Here is a 21285-nt window from a genome sequence, read left to right on the forward strand (position 1 = left end):
CCTATAACTGAGGTCTGTTGCACATTTGCAATAAGAAAAACAGTGGGGACAGTGTTAGGGTCTGTGCCTGTAGTTTAATGCCCTTCTGTTTATAATTTATTTTTAAATTCCAAAAGGCAAAATGCTAAAGACAACCCAAGGCTGCTGAAAAATTTAAGACTGTGTCTAGCTTAATATTTGGGGATATCTGCAACCAGAAAAATCAATGGCAGAACCAGAGATCTAGGTGGGGAGGAAATGCATCAATCGGGGAATAAGCCAGAACTGAAGGGAGGAAACAAGTGCTTACTTTTATCAAAAGTGAACTTGGTGGTTCTGCGTGAAGTTGGTGTAGCAAGTACAGCTCCTGCCCGAGCAAAAGGAAAGGAAGGCTGTTGAACAGCTGCAACACTGTGTGAATGTCAAAACAACAAGACAGGAGGAGGAAACAACAGGCAAAGACTTGGTACTGCGACAGACTGGAAGTATCCTGTTGCTCTACTGCATTTTCAGTGAATATAGAATGTTTTCTATATTCATAGAATATATTTCTGTATTCAGTGAATATAGAAAATTGTACTGATCTAGAAGCACTGGTCAATTTTCCTACTTTTAGACCTCAGCTCTTTACATAAAACTTAGTGTTTAGTTAAAAAATAGAGTAGTTTTGGGAAATACCTCAAAAAGCATGAGACTTTCTAAATCCAAGATATTAAATGGATAAATGCATCAGTCATGGACTAGGTGGTATAAGGGGGAATTTTGCTTCCTCTCTGAAGGTACAGGAGTGCATAACAGTAGCTTCATGCAGCTAGAGATCAAATTTGTCTTTTCCCACCCTCCCCCCCCGCCAAGTTTATAACTGCTTTTGTACTTAACCATATCTGCAATTAGCTCTTGTCTAGTAAGATTTTTCTCTAAAATACACAGGTTTTGGAGAAAAAATTTTAGTCAAGAGCATCTCTTGAATACGGCTGTTACCCCAGTGCCTTTTGCCCACTGTTGAGCAAAACGTTGCCCGCTACAGGACGTAGCCAGAGGTGAAGCCCAGCGATGTTACCGATTTCTTCCTGATGTTGTCCCAGGTGCTTTTCTTGCCATACATGTTCTGCATTTGGAACACGTGCCTGTCACAGTCATTCCTGCAAACAAAAAACAAGGTATTTGGCATGGCCAGAGTGCCTGGGGGAGTGAAGCTGCTTGGTAAAGTTGCAGCTATTATTCACTCGGCTCTAATTCAGGAAGAAAATGAGCATGGTCATTAAGAACCACTGATGCTCAATCAACAAGTATAATAATCGTTTGGGGAAAATACCTCAATATAGAAGTGATCTGTTGTATCAAGAATTCAAACATGTGATCTAGGTGTGAGAGAATTTGTCCTTACCAAAGATGTTACTTCCTTGCAGACTGGATAAAATGACTTTCCCCCCCACCCCAACCCCACTCTTTCTTATCTACATTAATCAAAGTGTGGTATTTGCTCAGAGACATTAGTTTTTAGGATTTAAAAAGAGTAACAATTTAATCAATTGTATTCTGTGTTAGAGAAACAAAATCCTGTCCCGTTGGAGGTTTCTTATGGCACATCTGAATCTATAGAAATTTATGCCTTCAGAAGGAAATTTCTGCAATATGTTTTAATTAAAAGCTTATGCTAGAGCCTCCCACAGCCTTTGCAAATATCGACCATCACCAATTTTGTTAGCATTTCAACAGAATTATTCATGCACCTGGGTGTGAAGGAAGCCGGGGGAGGTGGAAGCGCGCTGGACAGAGCTTTGCTGCAGTGCTGCTGGCACGAGGGCTGCAGCCACGCACACAGCCCGGGCAGGATCTCACCTGGCCCAGAGCTACCTGCAGGGCAGAAGGGACGTCAGCACCTGCGCCGCAAGCCCCGCAGCTGCTGTTACACGGGATGGACAAGATGCCACAGTGCCCTTCTCTGTCCTTAAAGCCCAAGGACTGGGCAACGTAGGTCATCTCTTCTGGACAGAGAACACTCTGATTTAAAGTTACCAGTGAAGTACGTACCTTTCTCCTCTGTTTTCCGCAAAGCCGTGGCCTTTGCGGTGCGTCTCCGGGTGCCCTTTGCCTGCTGCTGCTCCACATACTTGCGGCGACATTCCTCGGCCAAGCGCGAGCCCACGGCCAGGGCCACCTCCAGCCAGAAGCGACTCTTGTGCTTGGGAAATGCTGCCATGGCCCTGCGAGGGAACAACACCCGTGGCCTGCACCATGCCACCCTGACAGGCAGTGGGGGGAACACCCCGCACAGACTGTCCTGGCAGAGCACCTGGGTCACACCACCCTGACAGGCAGCAGGGGGACACCCCACGCAGACTGTACTGGCGGAGCACCCGAGTTGCATCACCCTGACAGGCGGTGGGGGGAAACACCCCACGCAGACTGTCCTGGCTCTGCATCTGGACACTTTGAAAGGTGCAAAGATTCACCTTGACAAGTCATGCTAGTGCCTCAGTTTCAAGAGAAATTTCTTCCTTGTTTGCAGCAGTTACAGTATTTTCACTGAGACACAAGCTCACAACCTTTCAGGTTCAAAAAACCCAAACGCATACAGTGTACTGTTGTTAATGCCTGTATTAAATACTGCCCAGGAGCTGGTTTAAGTACTGCCAGAGTACAGTAGTTCAACATTCCTGGGTTTGGGGTCCCTTTATGAAACCTGAACAACATCCTACGTGTTTAATTTTTGACTATACTTTCCCTAACATCTTACTGCCTTACTAGCTCTGCCTTTTGCTCTCAGTATTTTTAGCATATCATTCACTTTCTCATGCTTTTTCAGTTTTACTTATAGGAATGTCTATTCCTTTCATAGAAGGAAATAAAAAAACATGTAAAAAAAAAACAGGTAGGGAAGTACTGATCCAGGGATTTCTGGGTTTTTGTAGTGTTCCTCTTTACCCAGATGAAGGTTCCTGAGGCTCACGTAACAGCTCACAAAATGTAGCTATTGTTTCCTTTACTTCACTATTTTTCTAAATTTGTGTGTTTTTTTTTTTTTAAGAAAGGAGTTAAAAAAGTAAGCCTTTAAAAAAGTGAAAAAGAATGAATCTTCCACATTTCACAATGTAAAGCAGAATTCTGAAGGATAGCCTAAATTTAAGATTCAAGTATATTTTCCTTGCTGATGTCCATAGGAAGTGTGCCATAACAAGAAGGTAACTACTTGCCTGTATAGCTTCTGTAATTCCTTTTCAGTCAAATCATCAGTGCTCCCTGGGAAAAGTTCAAGAGACTTCTGGACCTTTTCTGTCTTTGCTTCTCTTGATTGTGCTGCTGAAGATTTGCCAGTGTTGGCAGCTGTGCAGTTCCTTTTTCTCACAGATACTTTTGATTTCCTTCCTTTCACTTTGAGTCCCTCCTTGCTCGTTTCGAGCTCAGTTTTGGAGCCAAACACGTAGAGGGGAGGGTTGGTTCTGCTCCTCGGCCTCAGTGTCCTGGAGGAGCGAGCGCTGCCGGAGCCCATGGAAGGCGTTTGCCCCGGCAGCAGCTTCGAGGAGGCCTCGCTGCGCGCTGCCCTGCGCTCGCTTGAGGCCTTGTTGGCATCCTGGGACTGCCGCGGGTCGCACGGGGGTCGGGAGTGCCGAGTCTCCCGGGACGATAGGGGCTTGGTTACCCTTTTGACTGACAGTGGGACGTCTTCGCTGGATTCCTCTTCCTCATCTTCTCTTGAGGATTCTTTTGCTGAATTCTTGTCTTGAAGTTCTTTAACTGACCTTAGAAAGTACACACAGGACTGCTTATGTGTGTCCAATTCCACACATTCTCTCCCTTTCCCTTCCTTCCTCATTCTTGTAGTTTGCCTATTATGTTTTTGGTAGTTTTGTCCTTCAATATTTAAGGGAGTCAACTTAACACAAAGTTTTGCTTTATTAGTAGCAGCTGCACTATCACTTTTATTATCTGAAACATAGTGCCTGGTCCCCTTGCTCCCAGCAGACTTGGGCTCTGTTTCGGAGCTTTCTCTTTTTTCATGGTTTTTCCCTGGAAGAGAGTACATCAGTATTACCAAATACAGTCACGTAAGTCACTCCTGTGCTCTCTGGCACATCAGTGATGTGCCACATTAAGCCACATTCAGCGCTGCCCCCTCCTGTGCCAGGGAAGGGCAGCGGGGCTAACCTGGCAGCCCACTTCAAAGATCCAGCCCCTGAGCACCTCCAAACTCATTTCTGCTGCCAGGGGTGTCTAACACAGGCCAACCAAGCGCGAGCAACACCAGCGCCCAGCGGAGCTCCCTGGGCTCTCGGCCTCCTTCCCAGCCCTCGCGGAGGGGTCGGCAAAGGCCTGTGCCTGCCCTCGGGCACGCGCTGCCGTGCACCGAGACCGGGGCTCTGCGCCTACCCGGGGCAGCACCCGCCGAGGGTCGTCCTGCGTGGCGACCACGACGCCGGGGAAGCCAAAAAGGTCTTTTCGCTCCCATTTTTGGGAAGAAAATCTGCTCATTCCTATTACGTCAATAAAGGGATTTTTTAGGAATTACTTATAGGAAAAATCAAGTGACCATTAAATAGTTATTTACTCTTTTTAATACTAACAGGACACCATCATACCGCACCAACACCAAATTTATAATCACACCAAGTCCTGTCAATAACATGTAAAACTACAAGGTTTTTTACCTTTATGCTGGCTTTTTGTTTCTTCCCTTGTCTTCACTGATTTCATTCTTTTTTTCTTCTTGCTTTGGGGTTGTTCACTACTATACGACTTCAAAATAAAACAGTAAATCTAAACTCCTGCTAGAGATTACATAGCAAGCGTACTGATAAAAGCCAAATATTTACAGAGTGGAGAGATTTAAAAGTCACCTCCATAGCCCAGTATCTACTATTTAGTATTTGATCAACAATGATGCTTAGTCATACGCATGCGACCCAAAGCAGGTTAGCCAGGCTCCCTTTTATACAAAAAAGCAGGTTAAAGTCTCAAGGTTTAGAGGCATGAGTTGGTGATAAGCCAGACATAAATCTTCACTAACACTGAAGCGTTAGCGCACTCCCCACTCCAAAAGGGCCAGCTAATCTTCGAGACAACAGCTCCATGCACAGCCACCCCAAATAATGCTGCTTTCCTCTGTTCAGTATCAAGAGTGTTATCAGACTAGCCTAAAGTGCCACCATAGGTCAGGAGTGATTGAGACAGATGAGAGCAGAGACAGTTTCCACAAGTGAGAAAATACTTGGTCCTAATGAATGAAGATGTATGCAGAAAGGTGAGGAGTGAGAATGGTTCGGGAAAGTCACCCACAGCACTGGCATCCCTCATGTGATTAAATGACAGCAGGAATAAGCATTTTAATAGAACCGAGATACCCTGCTTGGTTATCTGCAGGGCCCCCATCAGTACCTACATGCAGCTTCTTGTTTGATATACTCACTTTCCAAAAGCCTCATTTTTCCACAAGTAGTTTCTACTAATCCCATCTTTCAGAAAGTAACTGAAAAGATTAAGGCTTTAAAAAAAAAAAAATGTTTTGCGTTCCTGCTTCTTTAAGCACTTATAAAGAACTGAAACCTAGGGTTTTGTTTTGTTTTAAATCAACATTTCAAGAAAAAAAAAATACACATTTAAACCACCAGGTAAAAAGACAAAGTAATCTTACCATACTCAAATAATCTACTCCACCTGCTTCTACAGTAACATTCAGATTCTGATCAACAAATTCACGTTGTCCACACCAGAAACTTAATGGTGGTTTAACAAGACGACCACTGCGAGTATAAATTTGCTTCTGGTCATTTGATAGACGATTGTGCTTTGGTGTTGTATCTAGAGGGGGGAAAAAAAAAGGTGGGGGGCAACAAGAAATATAATTTTGCCCCAAACATTGTACTGACAGTCCATCTCTTTGCAGGCTTCCCAAGCATAGGAATAACATGTGAATGAGGAAAGTTCATTTGTACTGTCTGCCTGTCTGCACGGAAACAGAAACCTTAGCACAAATTAATATTGTTGTTTTAAAAGTGTTCAGGTTAGAAATAAGCATAGTTTAATGACTGAATAATTTTCACAACAATGAAATTTATACTTCATGAAGCTTCAATTTTCAGATGATTTAGAAGGCTAGGAATAATCTAAAAATCATACAGGAAAACAAAGTGATATGAAAAATTATCACACAAATCCTCACAGAAATGAGAAAAGCAGCTTTTCTTAGTATTACCAGGAATATTAGATTAGACTATTAACAGATACTTTCAATTTTGAACAGAGGCCTGTTGGAGCCTATGACAAGATATTAAAAAGAAGTCAAAGCTAAAAACAAAAGTAATCTGTGTCCTTAAAGAAAAGCCAGGCTTGCCCTTGCAAGGCAAGGAAAAAGCCTCTTGATCGTTAGGTTAGAGCTTTATAACTTCCTTTGGAAATTATAAAACTAAATTATAAAACTAGAACTAGTTAAGGAATTTCCCATATGCTGTTGGGCTCATCCCCCAATGCTCACTCTTACTTCCTACCCACTATGGGTCAGTGAGGCTGAGAAGCTGCAAAACAAACCAGCTCAAGGGCCAAGTCAGTGTTAAAAGCCCCTCTGCCAAAAAGGGGCAGCCTGGGAGAGCTCCCCCAGCACAGAGCTGCAGTCAACTCTGCCCGCAGAGCAAATGCCTTGGAAGCCACGGCCTTTCCCCTGCAACAGGGCAAGCCAGACTCTGCTCCTTTCCCAGGGTTATTCCTCAGAAGAGCCACAAAACTGTTTTTGCAGATACTGTCCATCAGCAAACTAGGAAATAAGCAATTATCAAGTCAGACTGCAGTGATCAAGAGCACTAAGTGAACAACTTAACAAATCAAAGCTAAAGCTAGTGGTTTGTTACCACTTCCATACAACTAATTAACAAGATGGGAACAACAGAGGTGAACCATGTTACATATCTTTTGCCAGAAAAAGCAGATGAAGAGAAACACCAGTTTTTAATTTTCAAAGAAATATAAATACTCACAACTGGTTTTATCGTTCTTCGGTAATACTTCATAAGTTGTGTCTCTAGTTGGAGATTTCTTTCGCGCTCCTGCTGAATCTTCTGCATTTTTCCGCACATTTGTATTCATCAACTCATTTTCAGTCTCTTCATTTTCATCCTCATCATTAGTTTGCTTATGTTCTTTCCTAGTGATTTAGTGGAAAAAAAAAAAGTAAACATCTCATTCTTTTAACATGTCAGCAGCTCTTGTGCATTCAAAGCCTTGTCCTCATCCCAGCAAAACCACTGCATCCACAGACACAACAGACCCCTACATGAGTGTCCTCCCAAGCACTGAGCAGGACTTGCCTGAACACAGGTGTCACACACACCTAACACCTTTATTCCCTTCTAGTATCACATACTTAAAGTGGAGTATAATTTAACTAATGCTAAAGAGAGCATCACAATGAAACTAAATCTCTGAAGTTACCGTCGTATTGTCTCAAGTAAATCCTCAACATATTCCTTCCACTTCTTGGAAAAGCCATACATAAATCTTTTGATGAATCGACACGGGAAACCTGTTCAAAATAAAAAGAGCAGCATTAACAGTTGCAACAGAGAAGGAAGAACAGCACCACTTGAGCACTGGCCTTCCTGAGCCAGCTGTTTGGCCTGTAGCACTCCCACGGGTATCGGGGTGTCACATAGCCCTGGTCCCGCAGGGAAGCGCATGGGTGCGCACCCACAGCAGCTTGTGGGATCACTGCTGGCCCAGGACACTTAACTGGGAGCAGTGACCCCTGCGAGAGGGCTCTGCAGCACATTTAAGTGAGGAAAAGTGTGTTCCTTTTATATTCATTCCCAGTATCCAGATTGGTTTTGTCTGCTCCCAAGCACTAAGCTCATACTCCAATGGAAACATCCATCAAGCCTCATTCCTCAGGTTTTACATATGAGGTGGTGAGACTCAGTTCTCTAAGAAAACAGGCTTCTCCCCACATGCATCTCTACATTTATTTAGGCTGTACCCAGTTTGCAGTGTAATAGTAGCAGCAAGTGCCTTACCTTCTTTTCTCATTGAAGCAGAATCTATCTTTCCTTGCAGTAAGTAGATACTGCCAGATAGTGTTTTAACTTGGTTGTCTGCTATACGTTCTACAATTGCAGTGCTATGCCAGAGCCGATCTTTCATACCTCTAATAAACAGGGATAACATGAAAAGAAAGAAATAAAATGCTTGTCATAAAAGAAGAAAAAATTACAACATTAAAATTCCATATTGGACCAGCAGTGTTATGCAGTTTGAGTGATACAGGCAAGGAAACGAAGCATAAGGCCTTGAAAGTGCTACAGAAATGCTGCCCCACCTCGGTGTTCAAAGCCAAATGAATCTTCCCTTTTCCTGGAATGGGCATTAGAACAGAACTGAAAATAGTAGAATTGAAAATAGAAAACAGTAGAATTGTCAAAAAATAGTTAGGAGACTTCTCTGAGAAGGAAAAGAGATCCAAATATTAAAATATAAAACAATATAATTCTTTCTAAATACACTTTTACAACAACTTAAGGTACAGAACAGTATCAAAGACCAAAACTTCACAAAATATTAACCCAACTCCATTCAGAGAGTCTAGAAAGCAGATCAGGCATAGTACATATTAGCAAATAGCAGATACGCAGCAGCAAAATGAAGACATGTTGCTAGCAGTAAAAGGAAGGTAACAGCTGTTTGGAAAGTGCCATGTACAGGATAGACGGTCTCTTGAAATGTCTTGGTCTCAGTAGGAGTACCAAACTACTTCCTTTAAGTAGTAGCACTACTGTTGAGTGAGGTTCTGGGTTACCTCTTAAGCAGATAAGTGGCTATCTGTAGCAGCAGGCAAAGAGCAGAATATGCTTCTCCTAGGCTACATTTTCACAGCATCGTTGAGAACCTTAGTGCAAGCTGTTGCCAGAAGGGACAGGCCCATGCAGAGCCACCATCCTCTCCTTTGCTTTGGCACTGGCATTCAAATAGCTACAAGATCAGGAAAACAGCCTGATCAAAACCTTAACCAAAAAGAAGTTCTGCTCAGCTGGATCAGCTACTGCCAGGGCTTAGCAGGGGGCTGTGAGTTCTGCTGCCACCACAAGCAGCGGGGCAGGCCCACACAGGTGGCAGCAGTCAGTCATCCATCTGCAGGTGGGAGTCAGCTTAAAGAAGAGCCAAGTCTGAGAGATGTCACTGCTGCAGAAGAGCGAGGACATGACCCAAAGACCGTGTCCCTGGGGCCAGGGGCAGCAGAACTGTGACAGCCCTGGCTCAGGTAGCCCTCCGACCTGGTGAAATGGCTCCCAGTGGCTACCAAAATACTTCAGGAAATACAAGTTTCAGAACCACAGATATTCTATGAGATGGACATGCTAAACTGTTCAGAATCTAAGCTATAAAAGCTATATAACTAAAAGCTATGCATTTACGTGTCAAAAAAAAACAAACAAACAAACACACACAACAAAACCCCCAAACAAATAAAAAGCAACACCCCACACATGACACTTACGTTTGCTTTCCTTCAACACATATTGCAGTGTTATCACTGATCACTTTGATTCTCCAGCTGGTTAGGCAAACTTTTCGCTGTGATAAAAATAAAGACATATCATTTTTAAAGAATTAGATTGAAAATGTTTTCAGGCAAAATGTTCCAAGTCAGAGAAATTAAAAGTGACTATTAAACATTTATGGAGAAACAATCAAGCTAGAAGCTAATGAACAAGTGAAGTCATAAATTATAAAAGTGCTTTCAGTAATTTAACGTTGACTTCTAGCAAGTCAAAACCAACAACAGAAAAACAAAACCAAATCCCTCAGAACTGAGAGCTACGAGCAGCCCACAGGAAGCTTTGGGATAGCCAAACCCCCTAGAGTATTAAGTTCTCCCACCTCTTTACTTCCATTGCCAGATGTTTTATCTGTATGAGGTTTATCCGAAGAGGCCTTGGAGTCTTCTCTTGGTTTCTCCTTCCTTGGTATGCAGACTTTGGGAGAAGAGAGCATAATGCTACATAAGCACTGCGGGGGTTTCTGAGAATTAGTCTCCAGTGCCTTTTCTACTCCACGAGCAGGTTGCCCATTACTTGGTCGCAATTGTCTTCTTTCTTGAAGAAAGTTACTATGTTTTGTTTCTCCATGTCCATACCTTTCTTCTAGCAGATCCCCACTTTCAGAAGGGGGGGAATTTCTATTCACAGTATTAGTCACTGTATTCTGAGACAATTCATCATCAGCATCAAGTGATTCCATGAAGAGGTTATCCTGATTGTCCTTACCAGTGGTCACATAGTCTGTATGAGCTTTGTGGAGCTGCTCAGTAAAAGCAGGTTTGTCTGATGGCTTTTCTGCAGCTGTGGAGAGAGGAATATTCCCCTTGGCTGAGTTAGAAAGTATTGGATCTGCACATAAAAACAAAAATCCTTTGTCTGCCACAGCACACAAGCCACGGCAGAAGCCCTGATCTCAAGGAAGCTTCAGAAATGTTAATAAGAGCAGTATCACTCACCTTTCTGCTGCTGCAGTTTCCGTTTCATACGCAGGAAGAACTTCTGAGGAGATTCTAGTACACGACGGTCTACAGCTGACAAATTCATGGGTCTCTTCTGAGGAATTTGGGTGCAAGGCAATTCTGAGGAAGAAAAAAAATCCTTTGGATTTGGGAAGAACATTTTCACACAGGAGAAGAAAAAAAAGCAAAACACATACTTCATAAGATGCTAGGTTGCATTTTACAACAATTCAGCTCTGCAGAGAAGGACCTGGGCATCATGGTGGACAACAAGTTGACCATGAGGCAGCAGTTGCCCTCATGGCCAAGAAGGCCAATGGGATCCTGGGGTGCGTTAAGAAGAGCGTCTCCAGCAGCTCGAGGGAGGGGATCCTGCCCTTCTGCTCAGCCCTGGTGAGGCCACATCTGGAGTATTGTGTCCAGTTCTGGGCTCCACAGGACAAGAGGGATGTGGAGCTGCTGGAGAGAGGCCAGCGCAGGGCCACAAGGATGATCAGGGGCCTGGAACATCTGCCCTATGAGGAGAGGCTGAGGGAGCTGGGCCTGTTCAGCTGGAGAAGAGAAGGCTGAGAGGGCACCTGAGCAGTGTCTAGAAGTACCTCAAGGGAGGCAGTGAGGAGGATGGGGCCGGCCTCTTTGCACTGGTGGCCACCGACAGAACTAGAGGAAACGTCCGGAAACTGAAACACCAAAAGTTCCACAGGAACTTAAGGAAAAATTTATTTCCAGTGAGGGTGCCAGAGCACTGGAACAGGCTGCCCAGAGAGGTTGTGGAGTGTCCTTCTCTGGAGATCTTCCAAACCCTCTTGGACGCAGTCCTGTGCCACGTGCTCTAGGTGACCCTGCGTGTGCAGGGGGTTGGACTAGATGAGCTCGAGAGGTCCCTTCCAACCTTGAGCATTCTATGATTCTATGAATTTGTTCCCATATATTTTCCTTAGCAATAAGGCCTTTCCCTTCTCTCTGCAAACCAGATGTTGCTTTGCCACACGTAAAAAATGTGTCCCCAGAATCAGAGAGATATACACATGGCAGGGCCGTAACCTGACCCAGAGGGGACTAAGGGAATGTGCAGAAGGGATATGGACCAATACCAAGGGATAGAGACCAATACTACAGCAATACCAAGCCCTCAACAGGACTAAGAGTTCAGTTGAAAAGTCATTATCAATTTGAGGGACAACAATGCAAGCAGAAGTGTGCCACTTGGAAAGCCAGGGTTAAGAAGTATATAAGAGTTTAAGAGTTTGCACTTATCACAGAAAATAACAGCCTGATCTCCTTTTTAATTATATCCAATAGGGATTGCAAAAGTAATAAGGGACTTGAATTGCAATGAGAAGAACTTTATAATACACAGCCATAAAGCTAGGCAGTATTTTCCACACTACCTCATTCTTTTGGGGCAGAGCGGGTCACCCCCGGTGGCAGCTGTGCCTGGCATGGCCCTGGTAAAGCCCATGGAACGCTCGGGCGATGCTCCTGCGGTTACACAGGAAGAGGAGCGCTGGCAAATGGGACAGCTTGCTAACCCCACCAAACCTGCTAAAGGTTTGGTGCAGGAGCTCCTAAGTTCTGCCTACGCCGAGTAGTCTGGATTGAAAAAAAGCTCTGGGGGGGGAGTCACTAAAGCAGGAAAACACTTCCAAGCGCAGGGAGCTGAGCGGATTGCCCAGGAAGGCTTTTACCGGGAGAAGCCTCCGGCCACCCCTGCCCTTCCCCAGGCTGGCGGCAGGACAGGCCGAGACGGCCTTGTGCCTTAGGCGGGCTTGACAGGGGCCACCGAGGGCTGCCCCATCCACGCCGAGGTGGGGAACGAGACACAGCGAGGGAAGGAGGAAGAGTTCGTAGGGGAGAGTCCGCCAATGAGAAGAAAGGGAAGAAAAAGTGGAAATATGCGGCACAAACGCGTTTTAGCGCAGAAATCCGCCATCCACGGAGGCCTCCTCCCTCGTTCCGGTCATGAGGGGGCGGGGGTGGCTGTCCCCGCTCCAAGGCCGCCGCGTTCCCCCCGCGCCGCCCCCCCCGCGCCGCGGCGACATCGACCTGTGCGCGGCACGGGGGCCGCGGGCGGCGGCCGGGCGAGGCCCCAGGCGCGCGGCACCAGCTTGGCGGGCGACTCGTGGTGCGGCGGCTCCGCCGCGCGCCGCTTCAGCGCCGCCGGGTCTCGCGGCCAGCGGGCCGTGGCAACGCCGAGACTCTCGCTGAGCTCCAGCGGCTCCATGTCGACGCCGCCGCCGCCCGGCAGCAGCGTGGACTGTAAGACACGACTGGGCACCGCCGCCGGCCGCGCGGCGCGGCCCTGGGGCTCGGCGGCCGCGTGGATCTTCAGGAGCTCCTTGAGCGGCGTGAGGGTGCCGTCGGGGATGCTGCTCAGCGGGATCGCTTTGAAGGGCAGGGCGCCGCGGCGGGCGCTGCTCGACGCCATGGCCGCTCCCGCCTCGGCGCCGCTCCCGCCGCGCACGTTTGAACGCGGGCCGCCCGCGCCCATTGGCGGCGAGCGCGTGGCGTCAGCGGTGACGTCAGCGGGTGGGGGGAGCCCGGAGCGCCGGAGACGACGGGGGGCGGGGCGGCCCGAGGCTCCGCCCCCAGCTCTGAGCGGGGCGCGCGCGGCCGTTGGGGCCGTTGGGGTCGCTCCGGGAAGCGCGAAGGAAAACGCTCCGGGAAGCGCTTCGTGTGGGCCCGGACCGGGCGATCCTGCAAAGACGCTTGTGCAGCCGGGCTGCCACGGAGCGAGCTGTGAAAGTGAGGGAGCGAAGTGACTCGTGCAGGACTAACCGGCGTCACCTGCGCGAGCCCGGGAGGGAGCAGAGCTGCGACAGCCTTGCGGGGTGGCCCGGGCCTTCGGAAGGGGATCCGGAATGGAGAGAGGGTGCCCCGTCCTCCCCAGAACTGCGCGGGTCCAGCAGGAGGCTGAGTGCAGCCGGGGGCGCATTGCCTGCTCCCGCGTGCAGGTAAAATAAACACAAAAAAACAGAGTCTAATAAGCAAATTATCAGGTATCAGCTGTTTCAAGAGTTTCATGCACTTCCAAGCACTAGCTTGCAAAGTAACCCTGAGCTGTAACTGCATTTGGATTTCCAAAAGTGGCAGTAGATTCTGTGACCATTAGCCAAAGTGGGGCCTACAGTTCCTTAGAGCTCTTACAGTTCCTTAGACCAACCCATGCCTTGCCTCAAAGGTTACGTGTTTCTGCACGTGGCCTTGGAAATTCAGTTCTGGATAAGAAACTACCTACCTCAGTGTTCACTGCAACTGCTCAAGTTCCTGCCAGCGTATAGTAGCTACCTAAATCATCACCTGCTTTCTGTCTGTCCTGGATATTCTGGTGTTCTCTTTGGTATTTTGTAAATACACATATATATATATAGTTTTGTAATTAAAGCTTTTTGGGCTTCTTACAGGAAATGCCTATGCTAATTAATGGCCCAGATTATATAGCAGACAACGATCCTGTGCTTGCTTCTGCCCTAAATTTCCAAGAATCCATATGCAGAGGAAAACAAACATGCAGCTGCAGTCGTCAGTGCTAAGAACCGAAGGTAGGTGCCTGTGGATCACCGGTTACGCAGGGAATAGCGGGAAGCTTGTTTGCAGGAATAGAGTGTTTGGTCTCGAAGTCTCGGTGCGTAGTTCTCGTGTCTGGGTTAGTTCTGTGGTCAATGAAGACAAACCATGTCTGATCTGTGAACTGGGCAAGTACTGCTGTTTTATAGAGACATTAAAAAGAGAGGCCCAGCGCAGGAGGTTTAGGAGGAGGAGGTGTTTTGTTGCAGATATGCGTCCTAAGGGAGCTCTCCTGGCCTCTGCGGTGCAGGAGCCTGGGCTGCCTCCTGCGTGCGGTCAGGTTCGCCGGCCGCGCTGGAACCTCTGCGCTGGGCGGGCCGGATGGGGGGAGCCAGGGAGAGCCAAGGGGAACATGGAAGAAGGGCCTGAAAAAGATGATATGGGGACAGCAAGAAAAGGATATGCTCGCATTTTATGTTTTTGTATGTCTGATTGTGGAGTGTGTATGATCAATTGTCTGTACAGCTGGTTTGGTCTAACGAACCATAATGCTGGTAAATGCATAGAGCAGTCTATATAAAACACTATGTAATAATATCATCTTCTCATGGTTTGTATTGCATATTACACTGTGTTGATTCAGCTCTTCTTAAAAAGCAAGCAACCTTCATCAAAAGGTTGATGCTAAGCATCAAAAGTTCTACAGGAACTTCAGGAAAAGTTTCTTGACAGTGAGGGTGCCAGGGCACTGGAACAGGCTGCCCAGAGAGGTTGTGGAGTCTCTTTCTCTGGAGATCTTCAAACCTGCTTGGACGCAGTCCTGTGCCACGTGCTCTAGGTGACCCTGCGTGTGCAGGGGGGTTGGACTAGATGACCTCGAGAGGTCCCTTCCAACCTTGAGCCTTCTGTGATTCTATGATTCTATGAACCTGTACATGCTACAGCTTAATCATTATTCCTAGGAATATTTTATTCTTACTACTATATTTTCTTAAATACTTATGAGGTGAGCTTTTCCCTAAAAGTAATCTGAACAGGTTTGTACTGCAAACTAATGCTTTTGCCACAAGTCCAGGAACCTGTGTTTTGTAACTCACCGCTTGCCTCTATAAGAAGATCGAATTAGAGCTTTTTGGGGGCTGATTCTGAAGTGTGAAACAAAGTGATCTTGATCTCCATATTGGTGTGGCCTCTCTACAGTTCACTGGTGAGGCATTTTCAGTTAGCTGAGATTTACTTAGTAAAATAGAGAGGAGATTTAAATACTTATGGATTTTCCTGCTTTGGGTTAACACTCATTTCTTGTTTTTCTCATGAATTGCAGTATTAAAAATTAAAATTAAGTAATGGGAAAAAAAACACTTCCAAGAAATGGCATTTCAAGAAAGGCAGTGATCTGCAGTGTTACAGGGGCTGCTGTGTCTCATCCCCCCTTAGGGAGTCCAAGGATATGCGTGTCCTTCCCTAGATGGTTTATGTTTCTAGTCCGTAACTGAAATTGAGTCCTTCGTTCCCCCACAGCTTCCTCTTTTCAAACCTGCAGTCATTTCTTTCTCCGTACGTGCTGTTAGAAGAATCTGGGAGTGTGAAATTTCAGGGGTTTGATGTTGTGTGCTGTCTGTTCTTCTGACCTTTCTGAGGAAGCCTTTTACTTTATTTATCAAAAAGCATGCTCCCTGGCAAGGGAGGTGGATCTGGGAGCGCAGGTGACACATGGGGACACCAGGGGCCCTGCGAGGGCCCAGGCCCACGGTAGGGATCAGAGCAGGTCCTGTCGTGGTGACGGGGATCAGCCACAGTCCTGGTCTAGCCACTTCTGTGGTGACAGGCTCTTTCCACCAAAGCTGGAGTGTTAATGACCGTGTTGAGCACCCAACTATTTCGCGTTAGGGGTGCAGATGTCCTCTTCCATTCGGGGTGCTTGCTGTGCTTTAAGCCCCCCTTGGAGTTTTGCATGGAACAGTTTGACGTGTCAAAGCTGCTGTGATTGAACAATTCTGGCTGCTGAGCTGGGCACTTTCCTTGTGGAAGACAGTGGCTTCTACTCTTAAAAGAACTATCATTAAAATGTGAAGGTTCCTGTAAGCCCTTAGCTGCTACTGTTTTCCTCTCCCCGCTATATTTTCCCAACGGTTATTCTTCTAATAGATTTTATGGATATAAGTGAGATTGGCATTTGTAGTAGTTTCACTGCATTCTTGTCTGGCTCTTGAAAAGAAGTTCTCAGCAAAGGAATCTAGAAATCTGATTTCATACACATAATGGCACAGCCTCCCAAATGAATACTAAGCCGAGGTGTTATGAGTGCTGCTCATTCTTCATCCTCAAGTAATTACTCCTGGATTCATAGAATCATGCCTAGATAGAAGAGGTTTGGCAATGTCTAATGGTACCTAACTGAAATTAAAGCAGTGAGGAGAGGAACCTGTTTGAAGAGAATCTTTTTGAAGGAAGCTTGGACGACACATATCTGTGGAAAAATGTCACTCAGATTTACAGGTTCACTTTGAAAGAAGACTTTAATATTGTTCTCTAAAGTCAGTTCTGAGTGCTGTAAAAGGTAACAGTTTTGAGTCAGAATCTGTAAAACCTTGGGAGTCTGACACCAGTGAAACTTTGATTAGATGGCAGCGACCTTCTGCCAATGATTTTCACACTGGTCTTCCTCCTGCCCCGGCCCCACGGTTGAAATACTTGTCAGGAATTTTAAAAACTGAAATCTCTTGACAAGGAGAAATCACACTGGAAGCCAAGCTTCTGTTTGTCACCAGTATGTTATCTTTTTGCAGCATGTTGCCATTTTCTGCACTTCATGTAAAATAGCAAGCGGGATTCCACAAATAAATAGCAACTCCACAGAAATAGCAAGTGAACATCCTTTAATAAAGCAGTTGCAGGCATTCACAAGCAGGGTGTCCGCTGTGGTGAGGGAAGCTGCTAGTGCAGCGTTTTGCCTGTTGTACATCACTGGGCAGACACCGTTACAGGGCTGCCCCGCAGTACTGTGCAGCAGTGGATGGATGGAGTTGGTGTGTTATCTGGTATACGTGAGTTATGCTCTTTTTTATTAACAAAGGGAGTTCATTTGCATTCCTCTGGTATTCAGACTTATTTATTCATTTTGGTTGGAATGCAAATGTATTTATGAAATGAATTTGTTTTGCTGTGACATGTTTGTACCTTTTAAGGAAGTTTTTTTTGTTCATCACTAAAGAGATATTCAGGCAAATAATGGATTGAAAACTTGAGTGACACAGATTGTGTTAACTAGTGTCCTAAAATGCAGTTCTTTAGCATATCCTACAATAGGTGTACATGTGGCATCATGACAAGAGAAGAAGTGGGTCCGGTTTTGTGTTGGTGTCTAAGAAGTCTTGCCGGGCTGCGTGCTGAGTCTGTCGGCCATAACATCAGACCAGTTGAGTCTACTCTTTTTTTTAAATAAGGTTTTCAGAAATGTGCTTCTGTTGGAAGCCCTTCAGGAAAGATGGATGGAGCTGCTGGACTAGATGAGCTGAAGTGATGTCTTGCTCTTTTTTCAAATTCAACCACCATGTTTAAAGCTCCTGGTCCAGCTCTGTAGCCGCTGGAACAAACGTCTCTGAGAGCTGGGAAGATGATTTGTGCTCCTTGGGCACGTGTCCCCGGCGCTGCTAGCAAAGCTTTTCTCATCCTCTCCAGAGCTTTGTTTCGTGACCACGGCCGTTTTGGTTCGCTGCAGCCCAGCATGCAGCGTGTCTCGAGAGGCGGGCCGGGGAGCGCGGCAGCGCTGTGTGCCAGGGTGACCGCGCGAACGGACGCTAGCGAGTGATGTGCGCCGTGCCTGCTTTGTCCACGCTTGCCTTGAACGCCACCGGCATATAGTTTGAGGTGAGCTATGCCACCAAATAGCCATGGCACTTTCTTCGCCTGTTGATCTGCTTCATTGCAGCAGCGGTGCCACCCTAGCTCTCCGTTCTGCGTGGTCGGCGGCCAGCGAAGCCGTGTGGAAGGGGACGTGCAGGCCTCCTCCGTGCCGGGCTGCGCGGCCGCTGTGGAGGTGTGTGCTGCAGCGGCTGCAGGCAGGTGAAGCGAATCCCTCCCACACGCACCTACAGGATGCCCCTCGGCTGGGCCATTGGCATGTTCCTGGCCTCGGCTTGCTCCAAGGGCAGGATCCGTGCCATGAATCTCAGAGCCAAATACAGGGGTGACCCGACGGCAGGGACCCATGGCAGTAAGAAGCACGTTCCCAACATAGCCTTGAAACTGCTTTGGCAGGTCGTTGTGCTCACTGGGGCTACGCCACTTGTCTGGTTTCCTTGGCGTGTCATCCCAGGAATTCTGAAAGAGCAGTGGATGTGGCCTCTCCAGGAATACTGAGGGTAGCTGCTATTACATTATGTAAAAGCGATAAATACTCTTGTTTCAAGGCACTCAGCAAACCAAGGTTAACAAAAAATGTCCTCAGAAATGCTAGTGCGCGTGTGCTGGATATGTGTAATTGTGTTTATTTGGCAGCTGTGAAACCGAGTGGTGAGGGCTGCCTGTGCCAGGCACAGCACAAAGTGCCCCAAGAGCGTGAGATCCGGTGTCAAGGGGACGGGATGGACGGGATGGCGCCAGGAAAGCAGTGCGGCTGCAGTGCTCAGGGTGCGGGGCAGGATGTTCAACAGGAAGGATTTGGGCTGGTTTTGTGAGGACACAGGACATGCCCGAGTGCTGTTTCTCTTCATTCCATAACAGAAAAATGCCTGCTGTGGACCATGGTCCGGTTTCGTTTGGTACGCTGAAATCCCATTAATGGTCTAAATGTCTTCAGCAGTATTAAGCTGCTAACATAGTAGTTTGGCTAAGTGTATTTAAAATATTTAAAACATAATTGTGGAGGCTTGTTCAAAGACAATAGTACCTTGTTAGCAGATAGTTAACCACAAGGATGTCAGTCTTTGCAGCAGATGGGGGACGGAGGAGGACTGAGGAACACCTCCCCCTGCCCCGTGTGAGATGTGTCTTGTCAGAAGAAAAGAAACAAAGCCAGACAACCGCGCAGGTGGCCAGATGCTGATTGGTTGTGAGCTTTGCAACACTCGTGTTAAGAAAGTATAAAAAGAAGTTGGTTTTGGAAATAAAGTTGTCTCATTCTGCACCCCAGACTGAGTCCGTTTCTTCACAACGTGCAACAAATGGCGCCCAACGTGGGGCTCGAAGACTAGCTGTCTCTCCGGTTGCACCGCCCAGCTGAACTCCCGGGAATCACGCTGAAAGGAAGCTTACTTTGTGTGCACACTAAAAGCCTCTTGAAAGGAAAGAGGTAAGCGGCTGGGAACTATGGGTTCATACCTAATGAAGGAACAGAAGGACGATTTAGAAGCTTCTCCTAAAAACTTGAAACCGCAAAGAAAAAACTTAGGTGAAGAAGAGCTGCAAAAGGTTCTTGCGTGGGCTTCTAAAGACGATCCTTCGGTGAACAGTAAGAATGTTTTTAATCTGGAAAGGTGGGACCAAATTGGGGTCCGACTGTGGGATAGTGCCATGCATGGTGATAAGGCTGCTGCTAACCTGTTGCCACAGTGGCGAGTTGTATTCGAAATATTGAAATCTCATAGTGGGTCGCAGTCAAACATAAATGACCGGGTCAGGGCCCCTGCCATGGCCTCCGCGCCTCCTTTACCTTAATCGTGTCCTGATGAGAATCAGAAAAGAAAACGTGCTGCAAAAGCCTTTGCGGTACTGCCACCTGATGACCAGGACAATGATCCTTTTGACCCGGGTCCTATTGACCCTGGAAAGGAGCCAGACCTATACCCCCGGATCCTCACGATAAATGGGCCTCAGTAAAACGAGGAGCAAAACAGGCGGGGGATGTGGGCATGCTGAAAGCCTTTCCCGTTATCTGTGCACCAGACCAGAATCCGCGTTGGGAAGGTTTGTCGTATAATCTTATTAAGGACGTGCGACACACGGTGACAGATCATGGCCTTGGCGCACCATATACCACCCACCTTATACAATCTCTTTGTGATTCTTTGGTTTTTACTCTCCATGATTTTAAAACTTTGTTTCGCCTCATTATGACTGATATGCAATATACGATGTGGGAATCGAAAATGAGAGAGCTTGCTCGAGCTCAGGGGGTGGAAAACCAGCGGCTGTCGAAAAAAGGTCCTTTACGGGCTGTTACTGTGGACGTGCTAATGGGGGAGGGCGATCACAGTGCTACAACAGCACAAGCAGAAATCCCCCCTGAGGGCCTGCAACAAGTTAAGGCACTTGCTCTCCGCGCCCTTAAGGCCGTTCCGGAGAGCGGTAAACAAAGAACCTTTTGTTAGCATAAGACAAGATGCGAATGAGCCATATATGAAGTTTTTGGATCCGCTTAATGAGGCTCTGGAGAAACAAATTGATAATGAACAAGCACGAAGCTACATTTTTAAGCAACTAGCAGTTGAGAATGCTAATCCCGATTGCCAGAGAGTTTTGCGGCCACTAAAGGATCCTACTATTGATGACATGCTAAAAGCATGTATTAGTGTCGGTAGCAAACAGTATGAATATTCACTGATGGCCGAAACATTTGCAACAATGTCTATGAAAAAGCCATGTTTTGCTTGTGGCCAGTTTGGGCATATTCGTAAATACTGTCCAAAAACGCAAGCAAACAAAGGAGGAGCGCCTGGAATATGTCCGCGCTGCCACAAAGGACAACACTATGCTAATCAGTGTCGATCAAAATTTGATAAGGAAGGTCGACCGCTAGCCCCTTCGGGAAACTTCAAGCGGAGCGCGGCGAGGGGTCGCGCCATGACAGCAAATCACCCCTCGGAGTGGCTCCCACCGGGAAGCAGCCGCCGCTTGTGCGCCAGCACAAGCAGCAGCGCCGGGGTGGACCTGGCCACCACAATAGAAGTGCTAATTACTGATACATCTAGTTGTGCTAACTGGTGTCCACGGCCCCCTAGGGCGAGGAATGGCAGCACTGTTAATAGGGCGATCCTCAACCACGAGACAAGGGCTGTTTGTGTGTTACCTGGAGTTGTCAATGCAGATTTCAAAGGAGAAATTAAGATAATGGTAAGGACTCCGATACCACCCTGTACTGTGCCAGTGGGAAGCCGAATAGCACAATTAGTATGCTTTTCACCACAGACACCAAATGCTGCGAACACTAAATGTGGCACAGGCTCTTTTGGGTCCACAGGGCATGAAGTTTTCTGGACTCAACAGATAACTATGACCTGTGCTGAGGAGCTCGTAGGCCCGTGGAGCTGTTGTGCACCATACATAACAGCTGAGCTGAGATTTTATTTTATTTTTTTAAATACAAAGATTTGCAGTGA

General features: G+C 46.9%; 1 protein-coding gene across 1 annotated transcript; it reads right to left on the reverse strand.

Annotated features, from left to right (window-relative positions):
- Positions 1–1000: 1000 nt before the first annotated feature.
- Positions 1001–12887, reverse strand: LOC148596027 (mis18-binding protein 1-like). Its single transcript, XM_088534469.1, has 13 exons — positions 12506–12887; positions 10457–10579; positions 9841–10349; positions 9458–9534; positions 7980–8110; positions 7402–7492; positions 6948–7114; positions 5612–5778; positions 4629–4716; positions 3177–3990; positions 2014–2186; positions 1713–1836; positions 1001–1121 (listed from the first exon to the last, which is right to left on the reverse strand). Exons 1-13 carry the CDS (start codon positions 12885–12887, stop codon positions 1001–1003), a joined length of 2967 nt encoding a protein of 988 aa, XP_088390595.1.
- Between the last annotated feature and the right edge of the window lie 8398 nt (positions 12888–21285).

Source organism: Tinamus guttatus, unplaced genomic scaffold (assembly GCF_059628265.1).
Source record: "Tinamus guttatus ecotype Peru unplaced genomic scaffold, ASM5962826v1 Tinamus_guttatus_pri_ptg000035l, whole genome shotgun sequence".
Classification (NCBI taxonomy): Eukaryota; Metazoa; Chordata; class Aves; order Tinamiformes; family Tinamidae; genus Tinamus; species Tinamus guttatus.